The sequence below is a fragment of the Harmonia axyridis genome, chromosome X (assembly GCF_914767665.1).
Source record: "Harmonia axyridis chromosome X, icHarAxyr1.1, whole genome shotgun sequence".
NCBI classification, from domain to species: Eukaryota; Metazoa; Arthropoda; class Insecta; order Coleoptera; family Coccinellidae; genus Harmonia; species Harmonia axyridis.
The window spans coordinates 7,753,319-7,778,057 of NC_059508.1; the positions used below are offsets into that span (position 1 = coordinate 7,753,319).

Sequence of the window (24,739 nt, forward strand, 5' to 3'; positions counted from 1 at the left end):
TGTGTATAGAAAATTTCCACAAATTGAAAGTGTTCCATTTTTTTATATTGGTAGCATTTTTAATCGAACATTTCATACATACTTTTCTTTGTTTCAGAATCTCCTCTTTTATTATGATTCCGAGCATTGCAGCCGTCCTAGTGGCATTCTTCTCTTGGAAGGCTGCTACTGCGAAAGGCTCATTACAACAGGGACAGCTTCCAAAATGAAGGATGGCTCCGAAAGACAGGTTAGTGTCAATAATTCGGGAAAAACTGTATTTCCATGTATGCAAAATATTCGAATTTGATTGATGGATTTGTCGAAATAAGGGATTAGGTAAAATACAATATTCGGTTCGAATGATGAACAAACAAAAAATAACACTTCAAAACATGTGATATGGGTATGTTTGGTTTTTATTGCTGGAAAATAAACATCCTATCTATTCCATCTTCCATGGAAACCTTCAGAGCTTCAATGTCCGGAGATCGAAGTATTGTCTAAAATAGGGTGTTCCATTTGAAAATGGAAATACGTGACACTGAGGCAGTTCTACATATATTCATTCCTTCTAACCGAGATAAGAGGGGGTTTTCTGAATTTCTTCCTGAGGTCATAATAAGGAAACACTCTGTATATTGTCTTTATAGTTGACACACATACTCCTCATTTAAAGCTCAAATTAATGACTCAAAAACCACAAGAAAAATCCACGTACTGATTAAAAAAATATTACCTACTTAACGATTTATATTTTAAACAACACCCTGTATCTTGAAAATCTATCATTGAGTATTTGTAATCATTCAATTCAATAAGGAACATGTGTTCCTTATATAAAAAAATATACGAGGCGTGTATTTAAAGTAAGGTCTCCAAGGCCATTGTATCGCCGCAAGTAGCGCTAGATGAAATCCGGCAACACTATTGTATACGCTAGGCCCCCCTACACCAATTGACACCTGGTGGAGCTCATAAAGACGCTCAGTCTTGACGCAGCCGCCATTTGCAATGGAAGTGCCGGTTGTCGCTCCCGCCAGGTGCGGGTTACGTTCAGGCATTAAGTTTTTGCACTAAAAAAAAACTTCCCCTATAGAAATTCATCGTCAATCGGAAGAATTATATGGTGAGAGATGTATGGACGTGAAAAACGTTTGAAAATAGTGTAGATATTTTTCTGCTGGCCGACTGAACGTTCACGATGAGGAGCGCAGCGGCAGGCCGTCACACTCGGACGAAACAGTGCGGAAAGTTGAGGCGCTTGTGACTCTCAATGAGTTGGCCGAAAAACTCCAAAATGTGTGCAGTAGAGACTCTATTCATTCAATTTTGGTGAATAACCTGCAATACCAAGCAAGCGGTCATTTCGTTCTTGCGCGAGGCGGCGGGATCGTGGTTCGAGGAGGGGATACAAAAGTTTGTCGTACGAATGAGGAAGCTCATCGAAGTGAATGGCGATTACGTAGAAAAATAGCTTAGATTTCAAGCTTCACAGCAATGTACAAAACTTAGTAAATAAAGGTTATTTAATGTGAAAAAAAAATAAATGGAGACCTTACTTTATATACACGCCTCGTACCTACATTCACTTGAAATTGATGGTACGTATCATAATAAGTATATATATATATATATATATATATATAATAAGTAATTAGGTCTAATGCAGAAGTGATCACTGATTTTTATATTCTATTTAAAAATCAAACACGATTTTTTCTAAAGAGAAGGATTGCAAAAAGTTAGAAAAGTGTTGGAGTACATGTATCTTTCTTGAAGGTGACTACATTGATGATAGATATAGTCGAATTTTCAAGGAAAATGTGTGTTAACTGCTTGGACCCGGGACTTTTGTAGTGACGTGTTATTCATGATAAATTCATATAAAATTTCAATTCGAAATGAATATCACAATTCCCATCCATTTCCGAACACTGTTGTTTCCATTCAACCGGAAAGGATCCGAAAATCTGAAGAAGATATCTGAATATGATGTCTAACCGACTCCATTTTACCGTATGAATATTGAAAAGGACAGAGAGTTCCACTCTCGATATTTCTCTTTTCACATATTAGGTGTAGTAAAAAGAAATCCATTATTTTTCCAATAGATGGCTTTAGTTGTTCGTATCTCGCGTTGTATAATTCCGAACAGTTCCACTAGTTAGCGTTAGAAACATGAGATTTTGTACTACAAAAACTTTTATGACAGTTTTGTAATTAGTTGACTTTATTCATACGACATTTTCGATAATTTCGACGAAACCACAGTATCAGTACCATAATCACTATTAGGGATTCACGGCTTGACTTGATTGATATTCAAGCTACTTGGCTCAAGTTCAAGTCAAGTAGTAGTTTTTCAATGTTGAGTCAAATACTTAATGAATAAATACTTGACTTCATATTGAAAAACTACTACTTGACTTGAACAAACTTGAGTTTATTTCAAGTCAAGCTCAAGCTACTTGAACTTGAGCCAAGTAGCTTGAATATCAAGTCAAGCCGTGAATCCCTAATAGTGATAATGGTCCTGATACTGTTGTTCCGTCGGAATTATCGAAAATGTCGAAAAAATCATGGACATTGTCGAGTCTGACCGTCATGTATGCGCTATTTCGATTGTTCTAGAGTTGAAAATTGAACAAAAAATCGTTTCGAACAATTTGCGTAAGGCTGATCTCAAGAAGAAGATCGATGTATGGGTACCGCACGAGTTAACGCAAGCAAACCTCATGGACCGAATTTCCATCTGCGAATGGCAGCTGTATCGCAACAAAATCGATCATTCATGAGGTGGTTGATGACTGGTTGTAACAAGTGTATCATTTACGATAACGTCAAGCGAAAACAGTATTGGTCGAAACGCGGTGAGCCGGTGGAAACGGTGGCAAGCTAGGATTGACGGCTAGGAATGTTTTGCTATGAATTTATCTACTATGAACTGTTAACTCAGCGCCGAAACGTCAATAATTGGTCCGCCTGAAGTGAGCAATCGCTCAGAAGCGGCTAGCTTTGACCAATAGGAGAGGAACTGTTCATCGGGGTAACACAAGCCAGAAGCTCCGGGAGCTTGGTTAGGAGGTTCTTATGTATCAACCTTATTGTCCGGACTTGACACCAAGTAATCACCATGTGGTAATGTCTGTGGCTGTTGAAAAATTCGCTTCAACAAATGCTCGTGAAAATCGACTGTAATAGAAATGAGAGAGAGGCTTAATGATATTACCTTCAAAGTGGCAACATGTGATCGAACAAAACGTCGCATATTCGACATAAATCGGATTATGCTAATGGTAACTAAATCCTTGTTTTTCATGCTAAATTAATGGATTTCTTTTCACTACACCTCATAATTCACGAAAGATGACAGGGTATAAAACACCATTAAAAATTCAAGTAACCATAGATGTGAGAACGGAACAAGCAAAATCATCGCCCTTGTCAGGTTTGCGAACATCGAAGCAAAGCCAACTCTCTCGAAACGCTGAATTATAAAATATTCCGCATATTTCGCTTTCGACGGTTATTCGGAATAGAAGTGCAAAAATCTGATTTCAGCATAGCGAAATAGTGCTTACATGACGGTCGGACTCGAGAAAGTCCATGATTATATCGTCATTTTAGATAATTCCGATGGAACCACAGTATCAGTACCATAATCACTATTAGGGATTCACGGCTTGACTTGATATTCAATCTACTTGGCTCAAGTTCAAGTCAAGTAGTAGTTTTTCAATGTTGAGTCAAATACTTAATGAATAAATACTTGACTTCATATTGAAAAACTACTACTTGACTTGAACAAACTTGAGGTTATTTCAAGTCAAGCTCAAGCTACTTGAACTTGAGCCAAGTAGTTTGAATATCAAGTCAAGCCGTGAATCCCTAATAGTGATAATGGTCCTGATACTGTTGTTCCGTCGGAATTATCGAAAATGTCGAAAAAATCATGGACATTGTCGAGTCTGACCGTCATGTATGCGCTATTTCGATTGTTCTAGAGTTGAAAATTGAACAAAAAATCGTTTGGAACAATTTGCGTAAGGCTGATCTCAAGAAGAAGATCGATATATGGGTACCACACGAGTTAATGCAAGCAAACCTCATGAACCGAATTTCCATCTGCGAATGGCAGCTGTATCGCAACAAAATCGACCCATTCATGAGGCGGTTGATGACTGGTTATAACAAGTGTATCATTTACGATAACGTCAAGCGAAAACAGCATTGGTCGAAACGCGGTGAGCCGGTGGAAACGGTGGCAAGCTAGGATTGACGGCTAGGAATGTTTTGCTATGAATTATCTACTATGAACTGTTAACTCAGCGCCGCAACGTCAATAATTGGTCCGCCTGAAGTGAGCAATCGCTCAGAAGCGGCCAGCTTTGACCAATAGGAGAGGAACTGTTCATCGGGGTAACACAAGCCAGAAGCTCCGGGAGCTTGGTTAGGAGGTTCTTATGTATCAACCTTATTGTCCGGACTTGACACCAAGTAATCACCATCTGTTAATGTCTGTGGCTGTCGAAAAATTCGCCCCAACAAATGCTCGTGAAAATCGACTGTAAAAGAAATGAGAGAGAGGTTTAATGATAATACCTTCAAAGTGGCAACAGGTGATCGAACAAAACGTCGCATATTTGACCTAAATCGGATTATGCTAATGGTAATTAAATCCTTGTTTTTCATGCTAAAATAATGGATTTCTTTTCACTACACCTCATAATTCACGAAAGATGACAGGGTATAAAAAACCATTAAAAAATTCAAGTAACCATAGATGTGAGAACGGAACAAGCAAAATCATCGTCCTTGTCAGGTTTGCGAACATCGAAGCAAAGCCAACTCTCTCGAAACGCTGAATTATAAAATATTCCGCATATTTCGCTTTCGACGGTTATTCGGAATAGAAGTGCAAAATCCGATTCCAGCATAGCGATATGCTCCGAACTGAAATTCCGCGATTCGGAATAAAAATTCTCGCGGCTAAGATCTCTCGTTTTCTATTCTCCGCAATTATTCGAACTATTCCACCGAACGGAAATTGAATTGTGGCGGAAATCGAAGCAGCGATTAGTTAATTCGATCTCGCGACGAAGAAAACCGGTTATTTGACTCATCGCTTTTCTTGGATCGTGTTTCGAATGAGTTTCCTTTTTTTTTCATCGTTCCCTTAACCCATTAAGTATCGCGTTTCACAATTTTCGATCGATTTTTTTTTATTGTTAATTGAAGACTCAAACATTATAAAATATGCGTTTTTTCATTTCACGATAGATTGGTGGTGTAGGATCAGAGAAACAGGAAAATGATACTCTTTTAGTTCGCCGACGTTCCGGAAAAATTCATTTCCATCCTCAGGGCTCTACAAAATTCACGGAAAACATCATTTGAAAAATGATGAAAAGTGTTTACAAGAATAAAGGAAAGATGAGCATTACTAAAAGTTATTGACTAGAAAATATCACAGAAAAGATGGTCTGGCGTAATTTAGACAATGAAACATTATACAATTCAAAAGATTTTCAGTTTAAAATAAAAAAGTAATACGTATTACGTTTTCCGTAAATTTTGTAGAGCCCTGAGGATAGAAATAAATTTCTCCGAAACGTCGGCGAACTAACAGAGTATCATTTTCTTGTTTCTCTGATCCTACACCACCAATCTATCGTGAAATGAAATTTTTGGATCAACACTTCAGATCTTATGCGTTTTTTCATTTCTTCATATTCTCAGAAATGATATGAACTGTACCATATATGGTACCCTTGTCCTTTGAGGTAGGCGAGAGCAGGGCTGGATTATTAAATAATACGAATTTTCATCAGGATAATGAAGGATTTCATTTTCAATTTGGGATAATATCGAACGGATATTTATCTTTTTTGAAAATCTTATAGTCGTTTTTACTGATATCCCCATGGTTTTTTTTACAGAAGCAAATGTTTGTTAAATTTCGGAGCGAAACATTCGACCCTGCTTTAGGGCAAATTGTTCCTCTTAGATTCTGATAATATTCTGTTGAAATAATGAAGGTTGTATTTTTATTAACTTTTGTCTGTTATGTTCATTTCATGCAGAACTAAACTAAAAAACAACAACAAAATATCGTGTCCATAAAATATAAAAATCTTATCTAATGTGTAAATATACTTTCAAAATAAAAAACATAACCAGTAACTTCCATATAAACTTTTTATTCAGGTTAATTAAGTCTAATCATCAATCAGCAGTCTGTTTTTATCAATTGTGATTAACTTTGACAATCTCCATTTTTATTCATCAGCAATATTATTCATCACTCTTCTCTTCATCTGCCCCACAATAATTATGATACACACATAAGAGTGACTTTCATTCATTTTTTTCTGGCATGTCTGTTTGAATAGTCGTCTATCGTGAACGTCATTTTCTAGAAGTCATGCGAATAATTCAATTTCTTTTGCCACAGTTTCAACAGATTTTCTGTCGTTGGTAACAGCAGGGGAAGCTTGACGTAACAATTATAATAACAATAAAATGGTTTATTCTGTAAGCTACAGGGTATAAACATTTAGTCACAGAGGCGTGAGCCTGTACGTGACTTCTAAATAAACAAAATATAATGCAGTAGCCAGTATTCAAATAAATTCACAAATCAAGATCAAATTCTTTTAACATATTTCAATAAAAATATAAAAATCAACAAAAACTCAATAGCACAGTAATGATCATAGATAAGTGCCCATTCTATACATACAATTATATACATATATTATATCATAAACTCAGGGGCGCACTCATTCGGTCATGTCCACTATCAGCTACTCGGTCATCAAACAACACTGCATCAAAAAGCTCATTCTCTATTTCAAGTTACATCAATATACTTATATGGAGGAAGGTTGAATCCAGTAAGTAATTTATTCATTTCTCTTCTAGCAAAAATCAGTGAAAAATGGTGAGCGTTATTGAGGATTTATTATTGAATTAAAATATCTTCTGCCCTTGTCAATTACCCAATTTTTCAATCTTTTTCTCTTCTTAATGAGTGTTGTGATGTTCTTCAATTCTTTTGGAACAGCGGCATATATTCTTGGGGCCAGATAGGCAAAGCATCTTTGGCCTATACGTTTTCCTGCTCTTGGAGTAAGGTATTGATTCGTCTTGTTCCGTGTTTCATATTCACACTTAGTTAGTTGGAGTTGAATCTTCTTTTCACTTTGCCATTTAAAATCTGCTGTACAAATAATTGGTGGGGATTCATGACCCTGGAAACAGTAAACAATTCATCTGATGGATACAGAAGAGGCTTTCCGTAGATAATTCGTAGCAACCATTTCTGGATCACCTCAACCCTCCTCATATGACAACTATACGCTCCACCCCAACCTATTATCCCATATGCCATTTGGGATTGACATAAAGCTGAGTATACCATCATCAAGCTTTTTGTATCCAAGTACTTCCTGAGATATCTAAACTTGGTAAGTAAACATCTCAGTTTGATCACCAAGATATCTATATGCTTGTCCCATTTTAGATGTCGATCAATTGTAACTCCTAGATATTTTATATATTCAGTTTCGGGAATTGATGTTTCGTTGTCAACGTCCAAATTGTCTAGGAGGTCTTACCTCTCTCTCTGTCTTGTAGTTTCGCATCCTTAGAATAAACAAAAAATGTGTCATGAGACTTTTAGATACAATTGAAAGTCGATTGGTATAAGTTTTCCGCGGAACAACCAGCCCCGTCAGAAAGGAACTTATGACCCCGAATAACTTTAATATACGAACATTGACATTCTGACAAACTAACAAAATCAATTGAAACAATACTAATGCAATAAGATTCCTTACTTATGTAACTACAATTTGGGAAACTTACGAATGAATAGGTTCATAATTAACGAAGATAGACCAAATAGTTCAAACATGAAAACCTACACTTACGTGACGTTTCGAGAGCACGTGCACACAGCCACTCAACCACCGTCACCAGAGTAATAAAAATTATTGCCAAATTGGCGCTCCACTTAGTGTTTTAGAAGCATATTTTGCATTTCCTGCTATCTTTTTTCGTTACACAGTTATTTCCATCGGAACCACTTACCCCGGTAACTTCCAGCCCCGCTCTCCTCTACTTATAATAATGATGATTTGGTCGATCATGTCGTATCTAACTCAGATCTTCTTTTGTTCAAGGTCCGGAATTCACATTCCCTACGCCTCTACTTTAATTTCTCCTATTTTTCTACTGTTGTCGGATCAGAAGACTCTCCTCACGACTTCACTACTTCATGTCACTTTTTTCTTCTAGTTAGTTCTTTGAAAGCGGTATTTCCTCTTATCTGTTATCCTTATTATGATTTGTAGTATCTTTCTTAATTCCTTATCCTCATGCTCTTTCAGCGTCTCTATTGTCTTCTTTCTTTGTTTGTTGACCATTTCCTCAATAGTTTCATTTTTCAGCTCTTCTCTGATTTGTTGTTATATACCATGGGGCTCCAAAAGCTGTTCTGATTACTGAATTCAGTTTACTTTTAGAGTTGAGCAGCAGGTACATTTCCTCCCTGCGTGTGCCTTGCCTTTTTTTTGTTTTCTTCTATCTGTTTGTTGAAATTCATTCTTTCATCTAGTAATACTCCCAGTTATTTTGGTTCCTTTTTCTATCTATCGTCTGGTTTTCTATTTTAACGTTTCCTGCTTTCTATTTCTTTATTGCTTTTCCTCCGAAGTAGATTGCAACTGTTTTCGATGTATTCACTTTGAATCTTCATTTCTTGAAGTATTGCATCAGTTTATCTAGGTCTATCTGTAACTGCCTAGTAACTTTTTTTCCGCCTTCTTCTGTGATAGTATATGGCAGTGTCATCTGCAATCTGGGCTATCTTGCATCTATTCATTTTCGGTATGTCTGCCATGTATAAGTTGAACGGAAGCGGTCCATTCACCGATCCTTGGAGAACTCCTCCTGCTTCTATTTCTCTGATCGTTGACCTGTTACTATTGATATTCACTCTAAATTGTCTATTTGCCAGGTACGATTGTATCAATCTTGTGAGTTTGATTGAAAATTTCATCAACTTCATTTTGTATATCAGACCTCGATACCACATTTCCTCGAATGCCTTTTCTAGTATCTAATATCGGGCATAACTAATATTTGCAGAATATGTCGAAGGTCGTCCACCGGATTTTGAACGATTCTGGAATTTTTTAAACCTATTGGTGCTATTACCCTCAAGAATTGGAAGTGTGTTATAGACGGATTATGTTTTCTGTACAGACAGAATCCAAGAATTTTTAATATTTATAGCAATTACAGATTCATTTTAGAACTGAGCATTAGATTTGAAAGATCGTCAAGAATAGGCTTAAGGCCTAACATAAGGAGAAGAGATTTACGGCTTGGCTTGATATTCAAGCTGCGTGGCTTAGAATTGAAAAACTACTAGTTGACCTGAACTTGAGTTGATTTCAAGTCAAGCTTAAGCTAAATAGCTTGAATATCAAGTAAAGTAGCTTGAATATCGAGTCAAGCCCTAACAGTACTCAATGTGCTATGTTAATATTGGCCACCAATATTTCTTGCCTCTTATTTCGATTATATACACGTTAATGTTGGCCTTGCCTTGAAATTTTCATTCAAACACTTACTTGAATATAAAGTTCCTCCGAATACGAATTCAAACAAGGCTACAAAACTTGCGGTATAATTTTCACAGCGCTGAAAGCCAAACTAAAACCATTCAGCCAAATACTGATGAATCAGTCAAACCACAAGGAAAGATCCTTGAGATACCTGTACGAGGTGTCAAAAAAGCTTACAAATAAAACCAATTGTTACGTTTCTATAGAAACCATTGGGGACGTTCGAAAGAGATTAATTTAGCTTGAGGCGTCCTCTAAGGAGAGTTTTACTGACTCTTCAGCGTAAACGAAAACGATTTGAATAAGCACTTCAGCGTTTTCATTGACACAAAGGTCAACGTTCTGTTTTTCAGATGAGTCGAGATAAATTCGATTAACAGATCCCTGAAAAACTCGAGCTGGGGTTTTATCTAATACAATTAGAAATCTGGTTTTTCGAACAGTAGGTATTCATAAATGTTTTCAGTTTTCCGATACCTGTGTATATATGTGGAGCAGTAAATACAGAATTGGATAGAGACAACTCAAAAAAAAAACACCTATTTACATCTATTCCATTGTTGGTCATATCATATTAAAAGTACATCACTTCAATGCTTCAAACTGACTCCGGGATTGTTCGAAGACTTATACTACAGAAGGATCAAAGCGATATTTCCTTTGTATAAACCAGGAAATCTATGATTCCAACGTTATATCTGAAAATCGAGAACTTTGTGCAAATATTATATTTCCATTGTATATATAGTTATTGGATAATGTGATGTAAGAATATTCTCATATCGTCCGAAAGAAAATAAAACTAACAATAAAGGAACATCAATGGAGATATCTGGGACAATCGTGAGGAGTTCGAGGGATATTTTATTGTGAATGCGATCAATATACTCATCTCTTTGTTGAAGATAAATGTGTACGTTTGTGGAAGATGAATGAAATTCTTATCGTAAGATTCATACCTGTTTTTGAGCGCTCGTATATTACTATGTTTGTATTTGAGGGATTTGACCTCTCACGCGCATTTGATATACTTTGCTTTTCATTCATAGTGAATAAATGCTATAATATAGGGTTTTGAGATATTTTCCTTGAATGGTTATCAAGTTTCTTAAATGATAGAACAATGAGAGTAAGAGTTCAAAACATTTCGACTGAAGAGTATAATATCACCTCTGGCGTCCCCCAACGATCAATATTGGGCTCTTTATGAATTATCATATGAAAGCAGATTATATCACTCTGTTTGCTGACGACACATCAGAAGCAATTACAGCATTAAGTCATGATGAGCTCATTGGTTTCTGTAAAATTTTAGTGGAAAATTTCATATCATGGTGCCACAAGAATGAAATAATGTTGAATATAAATAAAACACAGTTTAATAAAAATTATTAATATAATACTGATGAAGTGATTTCTCAATACCAGGAAGACAGAAGGAAAACATCTGAGAGAAAACATCCAGAACTCCCACTAATAGCAAAAATCAAAAATTTCATATGAAAAAATGAAATATATAACTTGATAACCTTTACCTCAAACATAGCGTTTGTTAAAATACAGGCTGAAGGACCCTTGGTCGATGGCCAATTGCATATGCAATAAAGTACTGTTATCCCCGACTTTTGCCTATATACGCGTAGGATTTCTCCTCGCCGTCGGCTTCTCACTCCTTGCTAAGAGGAACATTTACTCAATCCCAGATATTTAAAATATCAGAAATGTAGAGCTCGGTCGTGTCCGGTCCTTGTGGTCACCCTGGTTCTCGTCGAACTTCTGGTCCTCTTACACGTGATCCTTGGACCTGTCCTTCGCTTCCTAGAAATTTTCTCACCGTCCTTGCAGTACCTGAAAGAACAGCTTTTTGCATTATATTACATATGTACTCACAAAGTCCCAGTTGCTTTATATTCCTCTTGTGATTGTGGGCACTATTCCAGTTGTTGAGATGATAATTGCAATAGTTTTCGTTGATATCATTCCCCACTGATGCTTTATCTGAAATTCGAGGTCCCTATATTTTGAAATATTTTCGACCTCCTTTTGACGCAGGTTGTTGTTATTTGGTATTGCTACGTCAACGAGTAATGTTGTGTTTTGATGTTTATCGACTAGTAATATATCTGGTCTATTGTGGGGGAGTGTTTTATCAGTCAAAACTCAAAACTGTACGATCCCTGTATAGGTTATAGCGTTCGTTTTCCAGGATGGTCTCCGGTCGGCATTTCTTCAGAATGAATTAGTTTTAATATGGTTGCCAATTCTTGGTGTAGTATCTATCCTACTGCATCGTGTCTCTCTTTATATTCATTTCCTGCAAACATTTGACATCCACCCGTGATATGTTGGATTGTCTCTTTTGTTGGACACCCATATCGGCATCGATCGTCAGTAATAGTTCGATCCTTTATGATATGCCTGCAGTAATTCCTAGTTGAGATCACTTGATCTTGGATGGCTAAAAGAAAACCTTCCGTTTATGGGTACATTGCATCTGATGTGAGCCAATAGTTCGACGCTTCAATGTCGACATGATCCTGGTTCACCTCGTTGAAATGTCTTCCATGCAGGGGCTCCTCTCTCCATCTTTGTAGTTTTTCTTGGTTTGTCTGGTGGTTGTATGGAAATTGCTCCTTGTGATGTTGTAAAGGTGTTGATTCGTCTGCTTCACAAAGTATTTTGTAGAACTCTGATGTACTTGCTTGATCTCTGAAGTATTCCCGTAAGCTTTCTATCTGCCCACTAGCAAGTTCCATGATGTCCGTTAGACCCCTGCCTCCTTCATTTCTCGGCAGTGTAGTCCTCTCAATGCTGCTTTTCGGATGGTGCTTGTTTGCTTTTGTCATCAATGTTCTCATTTTACGTTACAAAGTTTTCGATATCTGTTTTGCTGTTATTATTATTAATAATAATTCGAAGGAAATTGTGATATTATAATCATTTATATTAGAGACCCGGTAAAATTCGAAAGAATGAACACGTTTATGCTCAACGAATTCACGTGGTTAATTTTCCCAGTGTTAGCTGGTTCCGCAATTGTACACATTGGTAAACAACTCAATTTCCCGTTTTGTTTCCCATTTCTTTTTCACGTATTCATTACCGTTCACGGATCCACAGCCATCTATATAAGCTACCGAGTGTATAATTTGTCTGCTTTCGCGAATGTTCTTTCATCTACGCTTTTCAGTGGCCTCTGCTCCTGACCAGTTCATTATGTAGCAATAACATCCAGAAATTTAAGATTCATTTCATTTTATTTCTGAGTGAATAAAACACTGGAAACAAGGATTATATTGTAGTTAATTTCTCTCGATTGTTGCAGATTTAAAAGTTGAATCGAATTACTTTTTACGAAGTAGATTAGCTACGTACGGTTTGAGTTTTGTAAAAGAAGAGCTCGAAGTTGTTTAGTGTTACAAAGGAAAACAATTCGTGAAATGCATTCATTGAATAATAACCCAAAAAACAGAGTTTTTAAATTGTACATTTCTTCTTTCAATGAACGTTTCGTAAACATTCCCAACAGTTTTTCAATTGAAGAATTAAAATAATTTGTTTGATTCAATAATTACACAACAGAGTCAGATAATTGCTAGAAATTCCGGAATTTTGTAACTCTGTTTATTTAATCTCGGCGCAATATTTGATATTTTTGTGTTGGCATCCATGAATTATTATCTGTTTATAGTTTATAAACAGGAGGATAAACTAAAAGAAAACCCACAATAATTAACCTAAAGTCAATACGAAAGGTTCAATTTGTGTCAAATCTATTGATTTCCATTTGGGTCAATAGTAGGATAATTGGAGAACTGAAAATTTAAATTGAAGCCGACAACTGTTGTTTAATATTTCATTGTTAAACACGAAAACAATATTCCTAATTAATTTTCCGGTTGTCAATCTTGTTGTTGACCGAAAATTCATAAATACCGAACGTGTATATTGATAAATCAAATAACCATTTCAGATCTGCTCGTCAAAAGACTGTATCAATTATTCTGAGTGAAATATCGTGTTAGGACAGGTAGATAGAATCGATATGGTGTAAAAATATTCACCCTCTGCCAATTGATATTCAGCAATACACTGGAGCCGAGTTTTCAGTTTTAAAAATGATACGACGATTAGGTTTTGATCATACCTACATATTGGACCGAATGATTTAATAATTGAAAACAAATATCTTCTCGTTGAAACAATATACCTACCTAAAATATAAAATTAATGGAATGAGTTCATTCGACGGTTCAAAATTAGGAAAATAGGTACACAGAATTTGCACAGACTGACTCTCCGCTCTTCTCTTGGTTGGTGAGCACCCCTTGTTTTGATAGCTGGACTGCAATTTAATTTAATTTAATTTAACTCTATCAGCAAAAATGAGACTAGAAAAAGTCTAGATCAATGGATAACCATAAAGAAACGTAAAACGTGCTACAATCGGAGATATGTAGATAGCGATGGACAGGTTTCGCTCTTCTCAGAGCTCATCAGTACCGCACCGAAATGATTATAATATCACACAGTTGCCGTCGAATTAATAATTATTCTTATTTTTTCACTCCATATAAATACCACCTACACATTGGCAACTTTTGTCATTTTTTTTAATCACAAAAATAGAACATATTCGTTCTTATGTTATTCAGTCACTTGACTCCTCAGACCTTACTTCTACATCACAACCATGAACTGTCATACTACCCATAGTATTGTTCTTCAAGCCGAAATGAATGAACTGTGTAATAATATATCCAAAGTCACTTGGAAGAATCAGAATATTTCTATTTCATGAGGGTTGTCCAAGTTTCAAGAAATTCATTTGGGGCCAGTAAATTTAATGTCCAACAATACTATCCAAGTATTTACCGGTATTCAACGGATCGCGGTATGAAATTTTCTACTTAACTTTTAAAGGAACGAATGATCTCATCATGACTTGATGCTGTAATTGCTACAGATGTGTCGTCAGCAAACATAGTGATTGAATCTGCTTTTATATGATCATTCATGAATAGCCCAAAGAAAAGAGGTCCCAAGAATGTTAATTAGGGGACGCTAGAGGTGATATACTTTTCAGTAGAAATGTTCTGCACTCTTACTCACATTGTTTTATCAGTTAAGAAACTTGATAACCAATCAAGGAAAATAACTCGAAACCCTAGATTATAGCATTTATTTCCTATGAATTAAAAGCCAAGTACATCAAATGCGCTCAAAAATATGTATGAATCTTACGAAAAGAACGATGACAACAAAGTGAAAACAGAGCACGTTGCCTGGTGGTTATATATTAATCTATACGTTCACCAGCCAGATTTTATGGTTTATTTAGGTACCATTGATCGCGCTCCTTGTGCCCAAATTTATATTTGTAGTTGCATCACAACCATAGAAAATACACAAAATGGCCTTAATCTCCGCAACCAATTATCTGATCGTCATGAAATTTTGCATATATGATGATAGTCATTCCCAGAAGACTCGTACTCAATTCAATATAAATAGTTTGGATCATTGGGATGCATCTCTAGAGCTTGGCCAAAAATAATATTCTTATCGACAATATTCGAAGTCATTCTGTTCCTTATATGAGATGTTTTTTTATTTCAGTTTTGCTTTGCCATCTCATATAGGCGGGACAATATCAGGCAATACGAACTTCGAGCCTTGAATGAAATGGATTGCAAAAATTGGATCGAAGCCATACGAGACGCAAGGTGAGTCTACACATTTCTGTTTTATTGTCCCTCTTATCCTCCATAAGGCTCAATTCTCGAGCAACGAAGAAAATTATGAAAGAATTGTTTGGAGTAATCTGTTCCATATTTCGGGGTTTAGATTTTTTTTTCGACAATTCTATTCTTACTTATCGAGCTTATTCTCTTTCTTTTCAATTCGAGAAACTTTTCCAGAAGTATATAGGTATAGTATTAACTGGGATCATGGCTAAAAATCGAAATAGTATAGGAAAAAATATTCCTGAGGCTGTATTATTTCTTTTTGACTGATTCGACTTGATTATCATTTGTGTTGGATGTATTGTTATTTGAATTGTATACTAATTTATATGATTCTGAAAGTGAAATATTTCGATAAATGACCAAAAAAATTTATTTATACAGAATTATACTTTTATTTCTTGAAGAGCTCTACCCTTTCCCAATGTATACCTACATTATTCACGTGAATTACCTCTATTTCGTAAGCTCATGCATTTTTCATTTCAATCTCTATGTACACCTGATGGAATTGATTATTTTCTTACTCGTTCTGTCGAAATGTTTTTCTTTCTGTTTCCCTTCCACTCTTCACAGTAGGTGAACCTTTTGTTTTGTGAAGAGGAAATGTTTTTCTTGATTTAATTCATCGTTATATTCGCCTTTCAGCTTTAACAAACTCCTATTGCAAAAGGAAGAACTAGAACAGAAACATCTCCACCTTCTTCAGATAATAGAATCAGAGAAAACTGCCAAATGGCAGTATACTCTGCAATGCGAAGACCTTGCCTCTGAAATAAAGAAACTTCGTGCAGAGGTAAATTGACGAACATTTTCCTTAGTTAGATGTCGAAAAAATTTTTCATTTTGCTGAAATACCAGATGCTGATTCTCATCATTTTAACGAATCGAATGGGACATCAGTTTTTATCCTATAGATATAGATCGTAATTTTTTTTTCCGAAATTGTAACGAGGGTATTTTCGAGATTTCTGGGAATTCTCTACATTAATTAAATTAACAAATAAATAAACAATTAAAAAGTCCCATAATGTTTCACGATTCATTAAAGTCAGTTCAGCATTTCAACATATTTATTATAAGCAACATTTCACTCAATAAATCCCAGGCCTGACGCACAGATGGCACCTCCAGTGCCATACATCTTTTTTCTCGTTAGTACCAAGTTTCAAAATATTGAAAAACATAGGAAGGAGTCTGGAGATGTTGATGGTTAAGTGACGCTACATTAAATGTTGTTCGAAAACGGATTAAAACAAGTTTCGTGTATTGATCAAATAACAATTTTTTTTTGGAAATAAATACTGTGTAGGAAATTAAAAATTTAGCTCTGAAGTGATTACCGAGGTAAAATCATGGTACAGAAAAAGAAATTTGGCTCTGAAGTGATTACCGAAGTAAAACCACTTTCAAAAGCAAAGACGAATCTTTTTGTAGAGAAAGTACTGATTATTTAGAGAAGCATTGTAGTAGAAGTAGAGATGAGCGATACCGTGATTTCTAGATCACGTTGTGAAACGTGAACGTTACTTTATGAAATCAGTGAAATTAAAGCGTGACGTGATCACTGTTTAGGTTGCTTGTTATTAATATTTGTATGAATCACCCAAACCTTAGTTCATTTATCTTTGCAACTCGAATTGGTCACTCTCATCATTCAAAGCAAAATTAATGAAAAATTATTATGTAAACATCCATTTTTCTTACGTTTTCAACTCTTTTCCTTATGTCAGATTTAGTTAGGAACGTAACAGAAGGATATCGATTTTTCAAATGTTTCCTCAAATTTTAAGAGGTGGTTTTGAAAGATAATTTCAACTTGCATAAATTACAAGTAGCATAATTTACACCAACTTTTGTGAAGGAAGCCCAAAGATTACTGGTCTTTCGCCTGTTATTATTCTTTTGCCTATTATTATTATGTCTCTGACTAGTTTTCGTTTATTTTTTATAATACAGAGTACCATTTATTGCTTCGGTCGGCAACCGAAGAATAAAATTAGAATTTAATTGCCACCACCAATTATGCAGTAATTCAGTAGTTATTATTTGTTTTTAGCAAGTATTTATTGTTTAACTAGTCCTACAAAAATACTTCCTAAAGTAGGCGAAGTTGCCTACGATGCTGGGATTGTCATAAAAAGATGCAATTATGTTAGTCGAAAAAGGTTCCGAAGCAATAAAAACATCAGACTGCCTTCATAATTTACGATTGCAACGGACGATGATATGCCCTGAAAAGATCTGTGAAATGTTCAAACTGTTATTCCGTCACGCTCTGTATTCGTTTTTCGGAACCGTGACTACCTGTGACATTCTGATATCACTGATTAAATCACAGTTCGTGAAATATCGCTCTTCTCTAAGTAGAATTATCCATGTTGAAGTCGAGCTTTTCAGAAAAAATGTGTTTTTACTAGTTAACCCTTGGACTTATTGAGTGAAGTGTTGACAGATTTGTGAAATGTGAGTGTTATAAAGAACTACAATTATCAAAACAAATACCCTACGAATTCATGATAGAATTAGTAGCCATGAATTTCTAGGTATGCATGACGAAAAACCAATAAACAGTAAATCAGAACCTTTTGTCCAATTCGAATATGTTTTTCCATTATATCGAATTGAATACATCACCACGCCAGCTATTTATTAGGCGTGTATAGCAACAACCCCAATTGACATCCTACTCTCCGCATATTGAAAATTAACACCCCGCTGCTCATTATCCTCTCAACGTCAAAATAACCGAGGTTTAATTGTTAATACCAATTATTTCTATAAAGATATTCATTCCTCCGCATATCACTACGGTAACTGTTTTACGAGTTAATTTAATTCCCCCCTGATGTGATCGGGCGTTCTATGATAGCTCGATGCGAATTATTCAGCAGCACCATTCCGGTCAATTGCCTCCAAACTGCCATATTCTGCCCTAAAATATTGATGTCGGCTTGTCAAAGTTGGCGTGATTTCGAAATTGAACGTTGGAATGTTTGAATAGTTCAAGGCAAATGATTCCGAAACTATTCAACTGTAATTGGCCAATTTAACATTAAGACATTTATCACTTCCTGAGATACTCGGGAAGTAATTGAGTTTTTTCAATCACTAAATTCACAGTTATTCGCGCTGAAGAAAGAATGGAAAGCAGTAACAATCCACCAGTCAACAAGCAGTCTGACGTCTACCCAAGATACATCCAGTTCAACAATGTCCGGCCAGTTCGCAAACCTGGACCATGATTCAATCGAAATGCGTAAAATCAAGAAAGTCCAGAGCTTCTTCCGTGGTTGGCTGTGCCGACGGAGATGGAAACAGATAGTCGAACAGTACATCAAGAGTCCTCATGCCGAAAGTATGCGAAAAAGAAACAGTCTGGTTTTCAGGATGGTGGAGGCCGAAGAAGAATATATGGAGCAGATGGAAGTGTTGGTTGCTTGTTTCTTGCGTCCTTTCAAGATGGCCGCATCGTCTAAGAAGCCGCCTTGTCTACATGAAGATGTCAATTCGATTTTCTTGAACAGTGAAACCGTTCTTTTTCTTCATCAGATTTTTCTGAAGGGATTGACTTCGAGATTGGAGAGCTGGCCTACCCTCGTCTTAGGTGAGAATGAGAACATCCTAGATTTTCACTAGGTGACATGAAAAATGAGTCAAGAAAGTATTCAGAGGAAGGCTCAAAGGTTAGCCCGGTACGACAAAATTACAAAAACTGAAAATTAATACGCCATACTTGAGAAATATATTCTCACGTGGAGCCCATTTTCTATTTGTGTCAGATTTATTCATATTCTTTGTTGTACATCGAACTACTACTCCTTTTTTATATGCTTGCATTCCTTCCATCTTTTCTACAACTATAGGGTCCCACATACTTTCGAGTATAATGCATTATTTGTGTCAGTAACGATCTCATCGGGAGATAAGATAGCTATTTTCGATACCGAAAAAACTTTCTGTCTAGGGTGAAGATATAACAAGAATGTATACATTCTCTTAGATTTTTGAAAATTCTCGTAGATCTCCCAAGACCACACCGGACTAATCGATATATTTTTCTGGCTTCATTTGAATGATCTGTAGATATATTTTTCGGGAAAAAGTTCACTACCAGAAATATTTCATTTAGTGGTAAGTAATTTATAGTTCACCTCTGAGTCGGAAAGCGTTGAACGTGCTTTTATGGAAGAACTGGACTGTAAATTATGTTGTTCAATGATTATTTGACCACTTTAGGCCTCACGCAAGTAAGGCTAGCAAGCCATAGCTGAATATAGTATCCTGAGTTAGTCAATAAGACTTCTATAGTTGTGAAACACCTAGTTTTGGGATTCACTCAATCTTTTCATCTCTTTTCGCAAAAATACAAAGAAATTGTTTACAATTCCCAAAGAATGTGTATTTGGTTTTTCGTGTGAAACTAGATGCATAAAGAGCTTGTTTCTCACTTACATGGAAACCTTCCAGGGGATCTGTTCTCCATGTTGGTTCCAATGCTGAGCATATACCAAGAATATGTTCGGAATCATCACTTCTCCCTTCAAGTGCTTACAGAATGTAAGCAATCCGCCGCTTTTACCGCCCTGCTGAGGAGACTGGAGAGTAAGCCAGCTTGTCATGGACGTACCCTTGAAACATTCCTCACATATCCAATGCACCAGGTAAGATTGATGATTTTATTAGGCCAATTGAAAGTCCCCGGTCCGATGCACAGATGGCGGTGCTAGTATTCAATCCATATGATTTTTAGTTAGTACCAACCTTCAAACGATACGTGTCCAAATTTGACAGCAGTCCGACCATTAAATTGTGAGATATTGCGTTGTGGGTGTAGCTATTTTTGTTATTTGAAAAAAGATGAAAAAAAAAAGAATTTCGTGTGCTGATAAAATATTGCTTTTTGAAGGGAAAAAATACAGTTGATTCAGAATCTTGGCTGCACCAGCAAATCAACCATCATTGATTGGTAGGCTAAGTTTGAACGTGGTGAAATGAGGCTGTCACCGACGAAAAAATTGAAATGTTTAACAAAATAATTCTGAATAACAGTAAATGTGTTTTACTATGATAGACCGTGGATTTTTCAATTGACCTGTTATTCGTTGGTGAGGTTTTATTTCCAATAATGAACGTTCGGAATCGTGGGTGATGATAGAAGGAGAAGAGGATGAGGCGATAAATTCTCCTTCGCGTGAATATGAAGTTACCCGCTTCACATTTGATATGAGAATATTGTTTGTTTGCTTTCAATATTCGAGTTTTTGAACTGTCACTTCAACAGAAAGTACTTATCTTTGTGCTGAAGTGACAGCTGGAGAAATTGAATATCAATAGCGCACAAACAATTTTCGTACTCATTTTCTAGCGATTCGAAATGTATTTTCTTTCTGGTGGCTCCTCATGTTATCGAGCGTTAAAATCGAACTTAGGTCACCTTAGAGGGCACCCGAAATAAATAATTCATCGTTTAATGGAACGTTTTCTTCATTCAATTATCTGTGGTATTTATTGGATTGGGAGGAAAGAACAAAGACATCGACAAATTAAAGGCTTAGAATTGAGACAGTTGATACTAAAATAGAAACAAAAAAATCATGCGACCGGAGGGTAGCTATCCAAAACGAAGTTCCTTCAGTCGTTTGTCAATTTGTTACATGATTCAGTGAGTAAATTTCGATTGATTGAATTGAAATACAAGGTGATTCATCTCGATGGCCTATTAAACGTTTATGGAAAACTAATCATAATTTTTTGCTGGAAATTTTCATGTTCGTGTTTGAGACAATGATATTTCTCCCTGAAATATTTTCAGACTTCTACAACTTCCGGTTATACTGGAAACATCCTACTACTTCCTTATTTCGAATGACACACCCAGTAAATTATTACATCATTAGATAACAATTTCAGCTATATGCCATACCTTGGGTAAAAACTTGACGGTTCATGAGTGGGAATGGGATTCTTATGGAAAAAATGGTGGCGATCAGAATTTTTTTCTAGAAACCCTTTTCATTTTCGATTCTGCAAATACGCAGTGCTATAACACTGTTCGCAGTTAGGATCAAACATGTACAGGGTGTTTATCAGAAGATCATGAACTTGGATAACTCAAATTCATCGAAACTGAAGATTTTCGAATAGGAACCTATATTTTTTATCATTTCAGTCGATTCTACATATAAAAAAAGGGTTACTTAAACAAACTCTATACCGAAAATGAATTCTCTGAGAGTTATCGACGAAGAACTTCAAATGAGGAAAACACCGCAAATTCTAACTGCGTGTAGTAGACTGTGACGGAAAACACAGAAAGAAACTAAAATTTGATCTTTCGATAACTTAATTTGATATTTCAAGAATCGTAATGGATTATTCCTAATTGAAAATGTATTGTCTTATGGATTCCCCAACAATTCCAACGAAAAATTAGTTATAATTCACGAAATGTGAAATTTAGTTATTCAAACATCGAAGTCACAAACTACTCCCCACAGTTTGGATAACTCTTGAAGTATTCATTTTAGGTATAGGGTTGGCTTGCGTAACTCCCCTCTTTTTTACGTTGAATCGACTGAAATAATAGAAAATATAGGTTCTGATTTGAAAATCTTGAGGTTTGATGAATTTGAGTTGTTCACGTTCATGATCTCTTCATAAACACCTTGTACATTTTTGGTCCACGCCGAAGAGAGTCTTATAAAAATAGGTTTTGGCTAAATCGAAAATGAAAAAGGTTTTTTCGAAAAAAAAACATTCTGCAAAAATATACAAAAAATTTGTTGTCGTCGCCACCATTTTTCTCGAAAGAATCCTATTAACTGATGAACCGTTGAGTTTTTATCCGAGGTATGGCATATTGAAATCAAAAAAGCTATCTAATAATTCAATAATATACTGGGTGTGTCATTTGAAATGAGGAATAGTTGTGTGTTTCCGGTATAACCGGGAGTTGTAGAGATCTAAAAATATTTTAGGGAGAAAGATCATTGTCTCAAACCCAAAATTACAAATTTCCACCACAAAATTATCATTAGTTTTCCATAAATGTCTAATAGGCCATCGCAGTGAATCACCCTGTATATCTATTTAAAAAAAAGCTCAGTCAATTAATTGTTAGTCATTAATGCAGACCTGCTTCAACAGGCACTATCGAATTCAACTGGCTTTTATCTAAATGGACTTTCATTTCTTTTCCCCTTTTTTGTTCAACTCCTTGATCAATTAGATGTAGAATGCTGTGTTTTTCCTCATTCGTTCTCTTTATACGAATATTGAATAGGAGTGTTCTCTTATGAGAAAATTGCTCCAAACTTCCTCAAAAGATGTTCTATTGCATTTGAAATATTTGTGTGAATTATAACTGGATATTCTTCCCTCCGTGTATAGATATACTAACTGACAAAACTGCAACACCAAGAAGGAGCTGTTTGATTTTAAAACATAGATATTATAGCAAGGAGTAAGAAATTGAAATTTGGAGAAAAAAATGAAGGGTTTACAATTTTTTCAATAAATTTGTTGATAATGTGTTTGTCAACCGCGATTATCTATACACTCCCCAACACGTCTCGGCATTGATGCAATAACATGGTCTATTTCTTCTTGAGGGATACTATCCCAAGCTACCTGTACTTCATGTCTCAGAGCCGCCAAAGTCCGTGGGGGCTAGGGTAAATTTCCAAGACCTTATACCCATGATATCGAAAAAGTTTGAACTAACTCTGGCAACATGAAGTCGGGCATTATCTTGCTGAAATATTGTATTCTCGAGCCGGTTAAGGTAAGGGAGAACATATGGCTCCACTTTTTCTTGAAGGTAACGCAACGCTGTCATGGTACCTCGAATAAAGACTGAAGGTGACCTTATTGCATGTGGAATAGCACCCCATTCCATAACGCCTACTGTCCGGTGTACATGACGCTCAACATCAAATTGAGGTTCACGTCTTTCTCCCCAACGTCCTTTAACCCTCCTTCGGTCATCATGTGCACCCAAGGAGAATCGAGATTCGTCAGAAAAGAGGACCTGATGCCACTCCACATTCCAATGTTGACGTTCTCTGCACCACTGTAATCGTTGCCGGCGATGCTCAACCGTCAGAGGTAACACAAGATGAGGTCGATAATACTGCAGTCCAAAAGACCTTATTCGAACAGTAACAGGATAGCCTTGTTCTCTTAACCTTTGATCAGCCAAAGATCGAGTTGTCGCATATCGGTGTCTAATGGCCATAGGTCTCAGACGTCTTTCTTGCCTACTCTTCTTCGGTTTTGGGCATTATCAAACCACGCTTGACAACATCATTCTCATAACAGGAGTTGGATTTCTGTTCGTACGGTTAGCGATTTATCGAAATAACAACTCCGCCTCCCGTAGACCAATAATTTGACCTTTTTAAAATTCACTTAGTTTGCGATAAATTCCTTGTACAGGGTGGGCAAATTTCGATGTTTTAGCACTGCAACTTTTAAACCAGAAGAGATAGACAAAATCTGATACCCACTTCTCGGTTTGAAAGTTGTAGTGCTAAACATCGAAATTTGCCCACCCTGTACAGGTGCTCTAGGCATTTTAACAACAACTAAACATCGGCGTTGGATCTCCTCGAATAACTGGTTTGTTGTAAAATTTAAAAACCTTGAAAAAAACGACTACAATATTGAAGTAACAAAAATTGTTCACTTGAAAAACCTTCACGATTTTTTTCTCCAAATTCAATCATTTACTCCTTTGCTATAGCATCTATGTTTCACCGAAAAAAAATAAAATTCAAACAGCTCATTCTGGATGTTGTGGTTTCTTTGCCAGTTAATGTATTGAAGAAATTTTGCACTTCACAGCGCGACTATTATATTCCTATTACCTGAGTTAGTTTATTTCTCATTTTAGTTTCGAAGGAACATTATCGGGAGATAATGTTCAGACACAATAGATCCTTACGAGATAGATCCATGATGGAAATGAGATGAATTGAGATTCGGGTAGCGCAGCGAAAGGCTGTGCACTATGGACTTACCCTAATACAACTGGATGCACACAGTTCTTGCTGCCTGAATCTCGATAATCGCTTGGCAAATTGTGTATTACAATAAAGATAGGGAAGGTCTTTTGTAGGAGATTTAAGGCTTTTTTTCACTAACGATTTCTCGCCACAAGAAACATCTTCCCAAAAACTTGAATATTGGAAATCTAAAGTATCGAACTCAAATATTCAATTGCGTCGAAACTTCAAACCGACATATTTATGTTACATCACGAAGACACGAATGCATAAAAAATTCAATATGAATGGTTCGAAACAAATCATGAATATTATGGTTGACCTCCCTTAAATGTAGAAAATGTGTGTAACATTATGAAGGCATTAT

General features: G+C 36.0%; 1 protein-coding gene across 4 annotated transcripts in view; it reads left to right on the forward strand.

Moving 5' to 3' along the window:
• LOC123685875 (ras-specific guanine nucleotide-releasing factor 2-like) overlaps positions 1–24,739 on the forward strand; it is a 136,532-nt gene that overhangs the window by 88,762 nt on the left and 23,031 nt on the right. For all 4 annotated transcript variants that reach the window (XM_045625736.1, XM_045625738.1, XM_045625739.1 and 1 more), the window contains exons 3-7: positions 98–229; positions 15,237–15,343; positions 16,013–16,160; positions 18,488–18,971; positions 19,835–20,028. In XM_045625736.1, the coding sequence (XP_045481692.1) occupies positions 98–229; positions 15,237–15,343; positions 16,013–16,160; positions 18,488–18,971; positions 19,835–20,028 (1,065 nt within the window). The remainder of the gene's footprint in view (positions 1–97; positions 230–15,236; positions 15,344–16,012; positions 16,161–18,487; positions 18,972–19,834; positions 20,029–24,739) is intronic.